This window comes from Xiphophorus maculatus, chromosome 15 (assembly GCF_002775205.1).
Source record: "Xiphophorus maculatus strain JP 163 A chromosome 15, X_maculatus-5.0-male, whole genome shotgun sequence".
NCBI lineage: Eukaryota > Metazoa > Chordata > Actinopteri > Cyprinodontiformes > Poeciliidae > Xiphophorus > Xiphophorus maculatus.
The window spans coordinates 21706569-21720916 of NC_036457.1; the positions used below are offsets into that span (position 1 = coordinate 21706569).

The 14348-nt window shown below is 39.6% G+C and overlaps 1 protein-coding gene across 1 annotated transcript; it reads right to left on the reverse strand.

Moving 5' to 3' along the window:
• Nucleotides 1-1914: 1914 nt before the first annotated feature.
• Nucleotides 1915-7194, reverse strand: LOC111611417 (leucine-rich repeat-containing protein 15-like). The gene is made up of 7 exons (XM_023348149.1): nucleotides 7145-7194; nucleotides 6689-6877; nucleotides 6371-6555; nucleotides 6015-6271; nucleotides 4243-4363; nucleotides 3064-3199; nucleotides 1915-2990 (listed from the first exon to the last, which is right to left on the reverse strand). Exons 2-7 carry the CDS (start codon nucleotides 6870-6872, stop codon nucleotides 2800-2802), a joined length of 1074 nt encoding a protein of 357 aa, XP_023203917.1. The 5' UTR covers nucleotides 6873-6877; nucleotides 7145-7194; the 3' UTR covers nucleotides 1915-2799.
• Between the last annotated feature and the right edge of the window lie 7154 nt (nucleotides 7195-14348).

Consider the following 14348-nt stretch of genomic DNA (forward strand, 5'->3'; position numbering starts at 1 on the left):
AGCAGCTCCGGTTCAACCAACGTCTTAATGAGATCTGAAAGTGATGGAAGTTTGTTGCCAACTGGGTCACGCTTAGTCAGCTATTAAGGGATGAATACAACTTTTGAACAAAACGCTAACTGAAAAGCATCAAATGTTTAACAAGATCCAAAAAGAAAAACAAAAAAAACTCCTAGCATCTTTTCTGGGCCAAGAACAGGACAGCATTGTCCTACAAACATCCCACAGTGTGTCCCAGTTACCTGCAGAGCAGAGGAGACGGCTCTGTGGGCGGACACACACACACACACACACACAGGAAGAATCAGTACGACACAGAAAGACACATTTTAATAAAACATCTCACAGTTCCAGCGCTAAACATTTTAAGTGCCATGGTTTTAATTTGATTTGATTTATTTTTCTATCAAAAAATATTATTTCACTGCAGAATTATTACAAGCACATTTTTTTCAGTTTTTTTTCTTTGTGTTTGTTGGTCATTGTGTGACCTGCTCTGTGTTTACCTGTTCGGTTGAAATTATTCATGATATGAGAGTAATAAAATAAAAATAATTCAGGGTTTTTCTACGTAGTGAGCAAACGCTCATATATCTGTTCTGAGAACCTCAATAAATATATCTTATGTATTTAGAAATAATAGAAAGAAATCATCTCTCAAAAAGAACTCCAGGTCTTCAGTAGATTAGATATCAAGGAGGATTATATTTATTTTCTCTTTTTCCAAATTAAAGAGTTCATCAGATAATTTTTTTTTATCATATTTTCGCCTGCATCCAAATGTATATCTTTTTGTATACAATAAATATCTCTGTCACAAACAGCATTATGAGGTACAAAGACACAGCAGTTTGAACAGGAAATCAGATAATATGCAATATTAAAACCAAACATGAAGTTCAGCTTCAATCTCCTGTTTCAGATTAGTTCCCCAAGTTTCCTATGGATTAAATTGGATGTTTGGCTATTTGCAAAATTAAGCCGTTTCAACAATAACCAATAAAAAAAAACACATCAAAACAAAAGAAAGACATGAAAGAAAGAGGAGGAAGAACATCAGCCGACTGCTGTAAAATATCCAGGAGCACAATGAGCTCCAGCTCAGAACAGACACATTGTTCTCAGACGTTGTCTGATAATTGCAGGTTTAATGCAGGTGGAAATGATCTGCATTAATCAAGAGAGACGCTGGGATTCTCATGTCAGAGGCTTTGTGTGGAGTTCAGATGTCGATTACACAGAGAACCACAGCAACCAGAAAACCGCCCTCCTTCTCCCCACCCCTCTTTCTCTGCCTTTGCTTTTCGTTCCTTAGGCTGGTTTCACAGGGTCTGCATGCTCCGCCTCTTTTCCTCCCATTGAGCCTGATTGTTGTGTCTGACTGTCAGAGATGGAGGAGAAATGACCAGTGGACAGATTCACTGCAGCAGCGCCGCTCTGCCTGGCCAATACTGCTGAAATAAAACACCAAGTCAATTCTTTCAAATATTCATGTTTTTTTTTTTTGTTTTTAATTAAAATAACTTCTGCACTGATGTGTTGCCCTTCCAATGTTTCATTTAAGCACCTTCACGTTTGCTGATGTTTCCACTGTTCTGTGTGTTTTATTGGAATTTCAACTGACAGACGAACACAAAGTCATCTCTGGTAAAACTGAAGCAAAATGATAAGTTAACTTTCAAACTTTTTTATTGATAAAGTTAAAAAGTGGATATGGGAATGCACAAGCTAAGGCTCTGATTGGTTGTTTCTGGTTAGCAGAAGGCAGAGGAGCTCTTTTTTCCCCCACACATAGTCTGTCTCATATTGAACTGTGAGTTTCAACAAATATGTAATATATATATATATATATATATATATATATATATATATATATATATATATATTTATATATATAAAAGTCACCTGCTGCAGCTTTAGTGAAACGTCTCCAGCTGCCATATTGGAAGGTGAACCTACACCCAGGTTCAAGTTTTTTGAAAACTCCAACCGGTTTTCTTCCATTATTGTCCAGCGTTTAGCAGAATTCATCTCTAAATCATCTCTGATTAGCTTTCTTGTTCCTGCTGAAGAAAACCATCCCACAGCATGATGCTGCCACTAACATCTTCTAGAGTGTCAATGGTATGCCGTTGACGGCTTTGGACGTCTTGTTGCAGATCAAAGCTAAAGAAAAAACAAAATACTGCAGGATCAAGACTGAACATATGCACCATATTTACCATTTGTTGTTCATTTTAAAGAATACCGATTTAACAGCCTGACAGGACCTGTCTCCATTTTTATTTTAGCTTAATTTCATTAAACCGAACGAGAAGTCTTCCTTTCTCAACTTCCTGCTCCAAATACAAAAATTTAAGGGACTCTTCTCGAACAAGATTAATGTAATCCTTTTGCATGTAATCCCTCACTTTCCATACTTGGATAGATTCTTTGGAAAATATGAGATTATGAGATTAATGTTCATCTCACAGCTGAATTTAAGAGCTTAGGAAGCAGACGTGCTCTGCGTTGGTGGAGACAGTCCTCACTCTGTCCAATTAAAATCTTTGGCAACGAAGAGATTTTAATGCTGTTTGATGTCAGAAACATTCACAAAGAGAAGCAAAAAAAAAAACATACATGGAATTTGAAATAACAAATCAGCTCAGAGGTTCTAGATGAAATTATAAATGTTACATTAGATAGGACTTTGGTGTGTACATTCCCCACACTGTAGCTTAGAACAGAAAAAATACTAAAAAGTAAGTTGGTTTTGACATATTAATGTGTCCTCGTGGAGGGGACTGCTCCTGGACGTTAGGCGCTGCACTGCAGCGTCGCCGGCCGCAGGCTGCTCAGGTTCTTGTTCTTCAGCTGTGGTGGGCTCGCACATTTCAGGGCGTCCCGGGGCGACATTGCGGCCTTGGTCTGTCCCATCCACCTCACCAGGGAGATGATGTTACAGTCGCACTGCCACGGGTTCTCATGCAGGTACAGCTTCCTCAGCGCTGAGGTGAAGGACAAAGGAGACTGTAACCAGGGCACGGGGAATGGAAGGAAAAGGAATTGGGTCCATCTAACCTGGCATATGGCTGAACATGTTTCCATCCACTGTCTTCAGGCGGTTTCCACTGAGTCCAAGCTGGGAGAGCTTGGGCATGTTGCTGAACGCACCAGATGGCAGCTGCTCCAGCGCGTTGTTCCTCAGGTAGAGCTCCTGGTTCAATAAGAAGCTAATTTAGTTTGCCTTATGGATTGAACTTTATATAGAAAACTTGAAGAACCTTGACAGTGTGAGGTCATCTCTTTATGGTGTTTCCACGTCCTAAAAATTAAAGTCCAAAACTGCAAGATTTGCTACATTTTCAGCTGGTGTGGTTTGCTTTCACACTGCTAGTTGTCCAATAATCTGAACTGAATGAAATACCTGTTTCCCTCCTTGCCTGTGGTGGCGCTGTGCGAAGGAAACAACATAAAAACCTCTGAAGAAAGCACTGAGCCCAACTTCCTTCTTCACAAAATATAAATAAAAATGGAGTATCATCAGATTTTAGCGATGGAAGGATTTCTCTCTGGCTGCTTTGTGCTTTTAGAGCGGTTCCAGGCAGGTTGCCAGATCTTGCGAGAGAAACAAGCAACCAGCTACATGAAAACCAGCCCAAAACAGCTTAACATGGCACCTACACAAATCCATGAGATTTTAAAGTGATTTTACAGTGTACCCCTACATATCACACCGCGCAAACTACCTACCATTCATGTTTTTGCTTTATTGTGGGGAGCTGGGAAATAATCTCTTTTTTTTTCAGGAAAGAAATTCAAGCCCAAATTAGCAGCTTCATGTTCAAAAACATGACACCCCAAAAAACTCCTTAAATTTGGAAGAGACTTTAGAAGAGAACATGGCCAAAGTTGCTTATTGTCTCCTTCAAGTCAAAAGTGATTTTTTTTTTTTTTTTGCCTAAATCATCTTTCAGCAAAAAAAGAAAAAAAAGGTGGTCATTTTTATAATGACAAGTGGATTTGCTCCCAGGTCCACTTAGAGTTCACATACACATTCAAACCTCACCAGAGTTCACTGCAACCAAACCAGCCATCGGTGGATCAGAGTTTGCTTTTTTGGTCCACCTCAGAGTTTGATTACACTTTCACACCTCCACAAAAGAACTGGAGTTGAATTAAAGCGGACCGAACAGGCTTGGAGGGAATGCAACCTTAGTTATTTTTTCACACTTCCTGTGAAGGCAACGATGTTGTTACCTGCAGGTTGCTAAGGCCATCCAGAGCTGACTGACTCAGTGTTGACAGGAGGTTGTTGTCCAGAACCAGCATCTCCAGTGATCCCAGCGGCCGGAATGCTCCAGATGGGACAGTTTTCAGACTGAGTTATGTGAGACAAATTCTCCAGATTAGTGCATTAATAGGCAGCTGATTATAGGACAATACAACAACAGAATTCACGTCATTGGCAAACAGATTATTAGCGTTCACTTCACACTGTGACATACATTTAACGAAATTAAGACTCAAAAAGATAAATTACAACAATGTATTTTAAGGTTTTCGCAGAAAATTAAGAACATAAAATGAGGCCTTTTAGCACCATACATGCAACACCTTGAAAAGTAATGAATGCACTCTTACATTTTGGTGTGTTATGGGATAATAAAAGATAAACAGCAATTAGTTTATCGCTCATAAAATGAAATAATTTTTTATGATTTATTATCCTGAGGAACTCTCAGTTAATATTTTGTAGAACCACCTTTCTCTGAAACATTTTTGGAGGGTATCAGAGGGGTGCTGGTGCCTATCTCCAGCGAGACATTTTGGGCAAGAGGAGGGGTCACCCTGGACAGGTCGCCAGTCCATCACAGACTGTGCCAAACAATCCGGACTAATTGAAGACGTGTTCCCCTCCTCGCCTGTGGTGGCGCTACACCAAGAACCACTGAAGGAAACGACAGAAAGAGTATCTCTGAAGAAGACACTGAGAGCAACTTTCTTCTTCACAAAATGTAAACATAAATGGAGTGATGTCAGATTTTAGCCATAGTAGGGTTTCTCTTTACTTTGGTAATAGACCACAAGCCTTTTCTTCCGTTAGCGTTAGACTAGTATGGTTGTTTTTGGTTGTATTTTCCCAGAATGCCCCGCGCTACAGTCCACTTTCTGCTTTTAGAGCAGTCTTTGGTCTGCTTGGTGTTTACATATGCATTCGAACTGCACTAGAGTTTACTTTAACCAAACCGAGACCTAGGTTTTTAGGAGGACCAGAGTTCGCTTCATGTGTTCTGCATCAGAGTTCAATGATGCATTCACGCCTCCCCATCAAACCGGACTTTCTAGGCAAATAAACTCCCATTAGATCATTTAGTGGACTAAACAAGGTTGGTGTGAATCAGCCCTTATCGACTGAATTGGGTTTTTCTTTGGCATTTCTTCTTTGTAAAATAGCTCAGGCTTCGTCAGAAAACCGGAGAACATCTCTGAACATCTCAAGTCTCAATTGAATCAGTGAAATCAAAACCGTTTTTATCTGCATAGTGACAAATTACGTCAATGTGAAAAGACGTTCAGTATTATTTAATTTTAAGATATACTCATCTAATAAGGAGATATCATCATTAACAGATTACTAAAGAATTTTATCAAAGCATTTTGCCCTTTGAGGACATCAATAGGGCCCAAAATGAAAATGGGTTTGACATCCCACTCCACTGTAGATCATGCTGTAAGTTCAGGATCATTGTCCTACTGGAAGGTGATGCTCCAACCAGTCTCTTGTTCAGCTTCCAACAGATAAATATAGAGCAATGAATGATTTCTATTATGTATATGATTTTGTACAGAAGACAAATTGTTTCATTTAGGTCACACATTCTTTTTGTTGCTTATATTGTGGCTGTAATGTGACAAAATGTGAAAAGAACAAGAGTATAAATAGTACCGTGAGGTGCTGTATTTTGTGGGTTCATCCTGTTCATATATTGAATTCTTTTTAATACTTGAATACCATATATTATAGTGACCTGTTGTTGTCCAGATTAAGGAACAGGAGCTGTCTGAGTCCAGTGAAGGCTTTGGGAGAGATCCTTTGGATTCGATTCAGGGAAAGGTCCAACACTTTGAGGGCAATCAAAGGTTTGAAGGCGTTAGATGGAAGCGCTGTTAGCGCATTAAGAGGTAGATCGAGGTCTGAGAGGTTCCTCATGCCAGCAAACATCTCAGACTTGAGAATCCCAATCTGGTTCTGGCCCAGCATGAGGAAACGAAGGTTCAGGAGATCCTGCCGGGGAGGTAAAAAATAAAAATGAAAACAGAGTTTTGGTAAGATTACGGCGTAGAATGGAGGAACACACTGTCCTTTTCTTTTTTACCACCTTACCTGAAACCCCCGTGGGGGGAGCACTGTGATGTGGTTGCCATAAAGGTTGAGCAGCATCAGTTGCTTGGCACCAGAAAAGGCTTTGGGGTGGATGGATTTGATTGCATTTCGTTCCAGGTTGATGCTCTCAATCCTGGGCGCTGATCTAAATGAATTGGCCTTTAGGGTTGTTATGCCATTCTCACCTTTTTGCAGCAGTGGGGAAAAAAATATTAGTCTTGCAACTACACCTGTAATAAATGACTTCAGAGTGAGATACACTCAAATGCAACTTAGACATATGTCAAAGAACGACCTGATTTTCCGAATGCCACTCACCCAGTTTGAGGATCCAAGCATCCGGCGGCAGATTGGAGGGAAGGCTACGAAGACCCTTTTTATGACAGTTGACTTCGGACTTTTCTGGGCTGGACTTCCTGGAGCATTTGCAGACATCGGGGCAGCTTACCACAGCCTGCACCACGCTAAGAAACACCAACACCAACTGAGTCCAGGGCAGCATCTTCACTGCAAAATGAATAATGGAAGAAAAAAATCAGCAAAGAAAAACGTTTTGAAACAGTGAGGAATAATCAGCTTGTAAAGGGGAAAAAAGACTAACTTTATGTGAAACTATATGGCAACCCCTTCCAGTGGCATTTTAAAATAAAACACTCATTTAAAGATAATGTTAGTATGATTATCATTTCAGTTCAGTCTGCACATTTAATAGCTTATGATAAATGAAAAAAATAAACAAACTCCAAGTGTTTTCCTCCTCTTGGAGCTGCTTACCTGGACTGGTTGCCGTCCCACTTTCTAGCCAGCACAGATGTCTTTGCTTTTTGTTGTCACAAGCACAACGTCCTGAAATTTAATTTCCCTTTGGGTCCAATAAAGTATTTTTGAACTGAGTCCCAATCCGTTCTGCAAGCAGCAGTTGACGGTTTAAAGCAAGAAGCTCAACTGTCTGGTCCTTGAACTGCAAAGTTCACAAACAATGCTCCTTTCAGACTCAGGATTCACTGGATGCTTTGCTCTGCCAGCAATCTGAATGAAGAGGATGAAGATCTGCAGAATGTGAGCTGTCTGAGAACACGGAGCAGACAGTGAGAGCAAGGTGTGAAACTACCAGAGGTCCAGGTTCTGTAAAGTAACAGAATACAGAGAAATGTGGCATTCACAGATTATGGCACAGATCCACGTTAAACACACAGTTCCACTGTGTGGGGTGCGCGTGTGGGGGTGGGTGGGTGTTTGTGTGGGTGTGTGGGCATGTGGGCGTGTGCGGGTGTGTGTGTTTGAAGGAGTAGGGGTGGAAAAGCTTAAACTTAGTTTTTCCTCAATTAAAACTAAAGTTTTAGAGAAATTTAATGTGGATGCATTAGTAAGAAATGAGTCAACGTTACTTTTCTTGTGGTTGAACCATTGTATCAAGTAAGGATTTTCCTCCATGCGCTTCTTACCAAGTAAATGTAGGGTTTGATGGCTTGCTGCTAATTGAAATGATTAAGTTTGCCGTCTCTTCTTATCTGTTTGAACCAGAGATCGAAGGAATAATCTCCATTTCACTTTGGGGGCGAGTTCAAACCACACTTGCTGATGCTGAGCTTGAACTGATTCTTGGTGCATCCAGGCTCAGCGCAGCCAGTGGTCATGGAAGGACAGGTCACTACAGAGCTCACACACATCTGTGTGATTATCAAAACAGACAAAACAGAAGAAATCCAGCTGAAAGTGAACAATTGTTAGAGCTTGATGTAGATAAAACATAAACCTCTAGAGATGTCATAATAACTGACACTGTTTAATTCTCCTCTTCATTCCAGTATTTGATGATTAGTCCTGATTATTTTAATGATGGCATTTCACAACATGCCATTTGTGTTGCTTGTTTGCTGATACCGACATAATTATTATGTTTCTATCATGTAAAAATCATTGAAGTCTCTTCTTCTTGACATGTGCTGCACCAAGAAACCCGACCCGACTTGCTCAAACTTTAAATTGTAATTAAAAATGCATCATAGCGGCCTGTAAACCTGACTCAGTCACATCTAGCAACTGGACTGGAACAAAATTGAAGCAGTTAAATGTCAGAAATTTGTAAACTTGTAAAACATTTGACCTGGGTCAATGTTGAGGAAATGCATGTAATTTTCTGATTCCAATCAAAATAAAAAATAAAAATAAAAAAAGTAATTGTTGTTTAACATAATTTTTGAATGTTTCTAGTTTTAAACACACACAGATATGCATTATGGGTATATACATACAAGTTAACCACTCACAATGTTTCTTTTGGTCTAAATTCACCCACTTTCTTTTCAAACCTGCAATAATATCTAACCTTGACTTCTTCATGAATTTGTTCCTCTCATTTCATCGCATCTAACTTAACCGTACTCTGTAGGAGTGAATTTCTGCTCTTCAAACTTACTAAAATGTCAGGAGCTACTTGATCTTCAACTTTTAGGCAGAATAAACCTCTTGAGATCAGAAATCTCTTACATGTCCTGATGATGTCAAACCCTAAATCAACTTAAACAGTGCCTTAGTCTTTCTGCAGTTCAGATATCTCTCCTGCCTGGCCGCTCTTCATCAGGCTCTCATCCTCCTCTGGATCATCATCTGGAGAGTGTTGATCTCCACTCTCTCTCTCTCCTGAACTTCAAACAACCACCTTCACTTCACACCAGAACCTGATCTGCTCCTCCCACGCTTTTCTCAGCCTCAAGTCTCAGTCAGCTCCTCCTCACTGAAAATATTCACATCAGTCAACTCAGCCAGACGAGGAATAACTTCCCTCTCCTGCTCCAGATGAAATCGTTCCTGAGGAGACGCAGATCTTCATCACGTTTCTCCCTGTACACATAAATCCTTTAAATGCCTAATTCTGCATGTGGGCCAGGAAATTAAATCCCAATTTTGGTAGTTTTTATATTTGCTTAGTGATTTTACGATATTTGATCTGCAAGGATTATATAAATGTGCAGAGCCATGGTGTCCATCTGTAGTTTTTTTTTGTTTTGTTTTTTTTAAACCTAAGCAGTTACTGAAACTGAAAACTATTTGCATCATTTTCACCAGCTTCACAATCACAGCCCCGTCACCATGACGTCAAGTTCAGGACAGGCTCAGCCCGTCATTAAAGTTCCTAAGCAAACTTCCAGCACAGCTTTGACTGCAAGCCGATGGCAAAAAACTAATTAAAAGTTCCATTCATCACAATGTAAATGAGTTACACGATCACACAATAATGGAGTGCAGTGTGAGTAATGAGAAAGATTAGAGAATGTTTTAATAAAATCTGTCATAAAGAGCCCAGGGAAAAGCATCATAGTCAGAGTTAAAGTTTGCAGATTAGGTTCTGCTTAATGATACCTTGATACTGAGATTAGAATGATTAACTGTGGCAACATTTCTGTATAAATGTTTTATTTTCGCAGACCAGCGGAACCTGGTGGGTGGCTGTAGTGTATGGAGGTATGTTTGGTACAAACGTGTTGGTGTCTTGTAACTGAAGTTGCAGTGAGAACGTAAAATCCAATAGGAATTTTGTAATTGTAGATGTTTTTTTCTTTTGTCTTTTACCAAAACCAAACACTTACACCTCCTCAAAAGTTGAAGTGCAGGCACACAACTTGTATTGTGAAAAAGTCCTAAGCTTAAAGTTTTGCCCCAAAAACGATCCAGAAGAAATGGTGTCAGGGGAGGGAGGTAAATTAACTTGTGAATATTTCTTTATCACTCACAGACACAAAAACTACTCCATCCTAAAAGTCACAAAATGTTCTAATGTTTTTTGTTCCACTCAGTCCGGTACTGAATTCGTGGTCCAGCCTTCGTATGAAGACTAACCGAACCACATCCTCCTGCGATTAGTTAAAATGCGGTCAGGTTTTTGGGTTTAGATGTTTACAGGTGCGCTCTGTGTTGGGCTGCGGTTGCCTCTGGTTACATCTTGTATTAGTTAGTGCTGTGCCTTGTTGTGATTTAGGTATATGTTGTTTGTCTTTGTGGTTTCTCAGTCCTTTGTTGTTTTTCTCTCTTTCTGCAGGCGTAGAAGCAGACGTCTTGTGTTCTCTTTATCCTTCTGTCTCTCCTCTACTCTTATCTCCTTCTTTCACTTTAAACTTTTGACCCTGCCTTTCTCACTTTCGTTTTTGTTTTTCCTCTTCTTTTCCTTCTTCCTGTCCACTACATGTGAAATTAAAAAAAAGCAATTTCCGATTAAGTTGTTTTTTTATGTATGTTAAGTGCAGCTTTATAGAGAAAGCTGTAATGATCCACACAGATAACAATTCTGAGGGCCACACAGAATAGTGGCCCTCAGAATTGTAAAACCAAACCAAACAAAATCAATAAATTCTTGAGTTTCCCTTTAGGAACCTTTATTACTGCCTATTTTAGTCGTTCAAAAACTAAATATACATGAAGATGTAGCAATGTGCTCGGTGGAAAGTTTCTTGGCGCTGTCTCAGAATCTCAGCATCTCCTTCCTCATACAGTCAATCAGCTTTGCTGATTTTGTGATGAAGCCAGAAATAGACAGGAGGTCCGCTGCATTGACATGCTGTACAGGATATTAAAAACATCAGAGAAATGGATTCAACCTCACTTCAAGTGCATTATTAATAAATCTATCAACTCTGCTTTAATAACACAAGCACATAGCTTTGGTTGCTGCACAGATACAACATAATACAGTATTCTAGACTGGCTTCCTGTTTGCAGAAACAGAAAATGACCGTGAAAGTAAGAAAAACGGGTGGAAAAAATCTGTTAGTCAAAGGCTAATGGCAAAAATGGTACTGTTAGCATCTTCCTGTTTGATTTTCTTTCGACAATAGCTAGAAGAAAAATAATAATAATAATAATAATAATAATAATAATAATAATAATAATAATAATAATAATAATAATAATAAAAGAAAAAACCTCTAAAGAATGTGAATATTTTTAGTGTGTCGTATTTGTTCGTTAAAATCCTAAAACGCTCAACTTTACATTTTAATAAGCTGCTGCTACTTTTCAATGCTTTACTGCGAACTAGCCTTTCATTTTCTCCGAGGACGAGTTGACATGTTTGCAGATTTGTGATCATGGAGAAAGTGCGAGAGCTATGCAGCATTCATAAACACAAATAGCTCCGCGTCTTTGAGGACGTCGCAGAGGTTTCCTGTAGAAGTGGGTCAGGACAGTAATTCCTTATGAGAGGAGAGAGCAGGGGGGCTGCTAAACATGTCATTCTCTGTTACGCAGCAGAGAAGAAACAAGCCGAGGCGCAGAGAAGGAGAAGCAAAGACTGAAACAGAATAAAGGGAGAGGCGGGGAGAGACTGGGGAGGGGGGCAAGGCAGCGAGCCAGAGGAAGAGTTAGAGAAGAAAGCGAGGATCAGAAGGAAAGGATGGAGAGTTTGACTCTGGGAAAGAGAAGAGAGGCACACTGATAGGCTGAGGAAGCAAGTACAGATGGAGTGACGGAAGAGAGCGCAGTCCTCGACTGAAACACGCGGCAGAATGTTGGGATTAATGGAGACATGCTGAGGAGGAGAGGCGGCAGATAGGCAGCTGTGCTGACTGGACCCGTTCTTTTGTCAAAGGAAGAGGAAAGATGAAAGATCCCTTTCAAACCTGGCCAGCGAGCGCGCACGCACACGCACACACACACACACACACACACACACACACACACACACACACACACACACACACAGCAGGCGAGCCATCTGGAAGGGTGTCATTAGCCAGGCTTCACAGAGACGCAGAGGCAGGAAGGGTGAGAGGAGCTGCAGGCTGCAGAGGCTGCAGGGCCACCAGATCACTGACAAGAACAATCAGGAGAAAACAGCTTAGCTGCTAATATTAACTATTATCCTCACACACACACACACACACACACACACACACACACACACACACACACACACACACACACACAGTACAGGACGCATTCAGGGATTATTACAGCCCTGCAACCAGGTTTCATTTTAGTAAACGATTAGTCTGACGATTAATTGGATTTAAAAAATATTTGCACATTTTCATCACTTAAGCCTGTTTTTAAGAAAAACAACATTACAAATACATTAATAGACATGAAAAACAAATTCCCTAAAATGCAACATGTTCTTTGTTGAACATGTTCTTTGAGAGAAAAGAGAGAACCGGGCCGTATTCTGCTCATTTCTCTGTTTAGCCCTCATTCTTTATCAGTGGTGCAACTGATTCTTATACTAAATATTAATCTATCAGTCATTCTGATGATTTATCGATTGATCAGATAAAAAAACGAGTAGCTACATTTTGCAGATTTTTGATTTAACTTTTTGCATTTTTTATGCAAATTCATATTACATTGCAAGATGCAAATAATCAAAATGCTCAGTTCCTTTTTTAAAAATAAGAAGATGAACATTTAAATGCAACGTCAGGGTTCCTTTAGTTTGATCATTTGTATGGAAGGATGAGTCTGCAGCTAAAAGACAAATACTTCTGAGATCAGTGTGTGAAAGGCTCAGTACTTTCTGATTGATTTAACGTCAATACTTCTGATCTGCCGATTACCTTTTTTAGATTAACCAGTTAATAAATTGATAGCAAAAGGGGCTAAGAAATTGTTTTTTTTTTTACATAATATGTACCAAGTGAAGCTAAAACTGACACTTAAAGAGTTCTGGGTTGAATATATTTACACACAAAAGTTGCTGTTTTTTTGTTGTTTTTTACTTAAATGCAAAATGTGTTGATTATTTGTACAGTTTTGACCTAATCAATGCTCTGAGTGTGATGTCCTTTCAGCAAATGACCTTTCTTAGAGTCTGTGTTCTCAGTCACATTAATCTGTCTAATCATGATTAGTCCGATGAATCATTTCAGGCCTAATTGTTACACATAAAATCAGAATGAAAAGTTGAAAACAGAGGAGTGAGGCTAACTAGAATCGCTTGTGAATGCAAAGCCTGTGTGGTGGAGCTCCAGTGGCAGCTATACTAGCTCCTGATAAGGTGAGCGCTACTAACTCCTGCAGTTCAGACTGTCGCCCTGTCAAATATCGGTGCTGCAAGAGAATGTTCCTACTATCCATTTCTCATTCCAGCTCCTCATAAACTGAAACATAAACACAGCCATCCATGGCGTTGATGTTGACCAAATGAAGACACTTGACCATGAGTGTCACTATAAAACCAGTTTATTTATTTATATATACTGTACAGTATATATATACAGTACAGACCAAACGTTTGGACACACCTTTCTAATTCAATGGGTTTTCTTTATTTTCATGACTATTTATAAGGCAATAAATCCCACTTATTAACCTGACAGGGCAGGTTGACCTATGAAGTGAAAACCATTTCAGGTGACGACCTCTTGAAGCTCATCAAGAAAATGCAGAGTGTGTGCAAAGCAGTAATCACAGCAAAAGGTTGCTACTTTGAAGAAACTAGAATATAAGGGCTATTTTCAGTTGTTTTACACTTTTTTGTTTAGTGCATATTTCCACATGTGTTATTCGTAGTTTTGATGCCTTCAGTGTGAATCTACAATGTCAATAGTCATGAAAATAAAGGAAACTCATTGAATTAAAAGGTGTGTCCAAACTTTGTGTCTGTACTGTATATATATATATATATATATATATATATAGAGAGAGAGAGAGAGAGAGAGAGAGAGAGAGAGAGAGAGAGAGAGAGAGAGAGAGAGAGATTATGTGGCAGGTCTTAATCGCATGAGAGAGGTTTAATAAATAAAAAAAATTTTCCTTTGATTAAAAAAAATCAAAGGAAAATGAGTGACAGAAACAAAAAGAGCAAGGTGTCCATAAACGGAGGAGCAGAGCAGAACTAACAGAGCTGAGGATGACTGGCTGAGAATCTGATGCTGTTTACAGCCACTCAGCCCCCAGCAGATGGCTGTTCATTCAGCGCGGCCAGCTTCCAGAACAAAGTGTTTGTTAACACGGGCCTGGTGCCGTCAGATCAGAGCTGATCGGG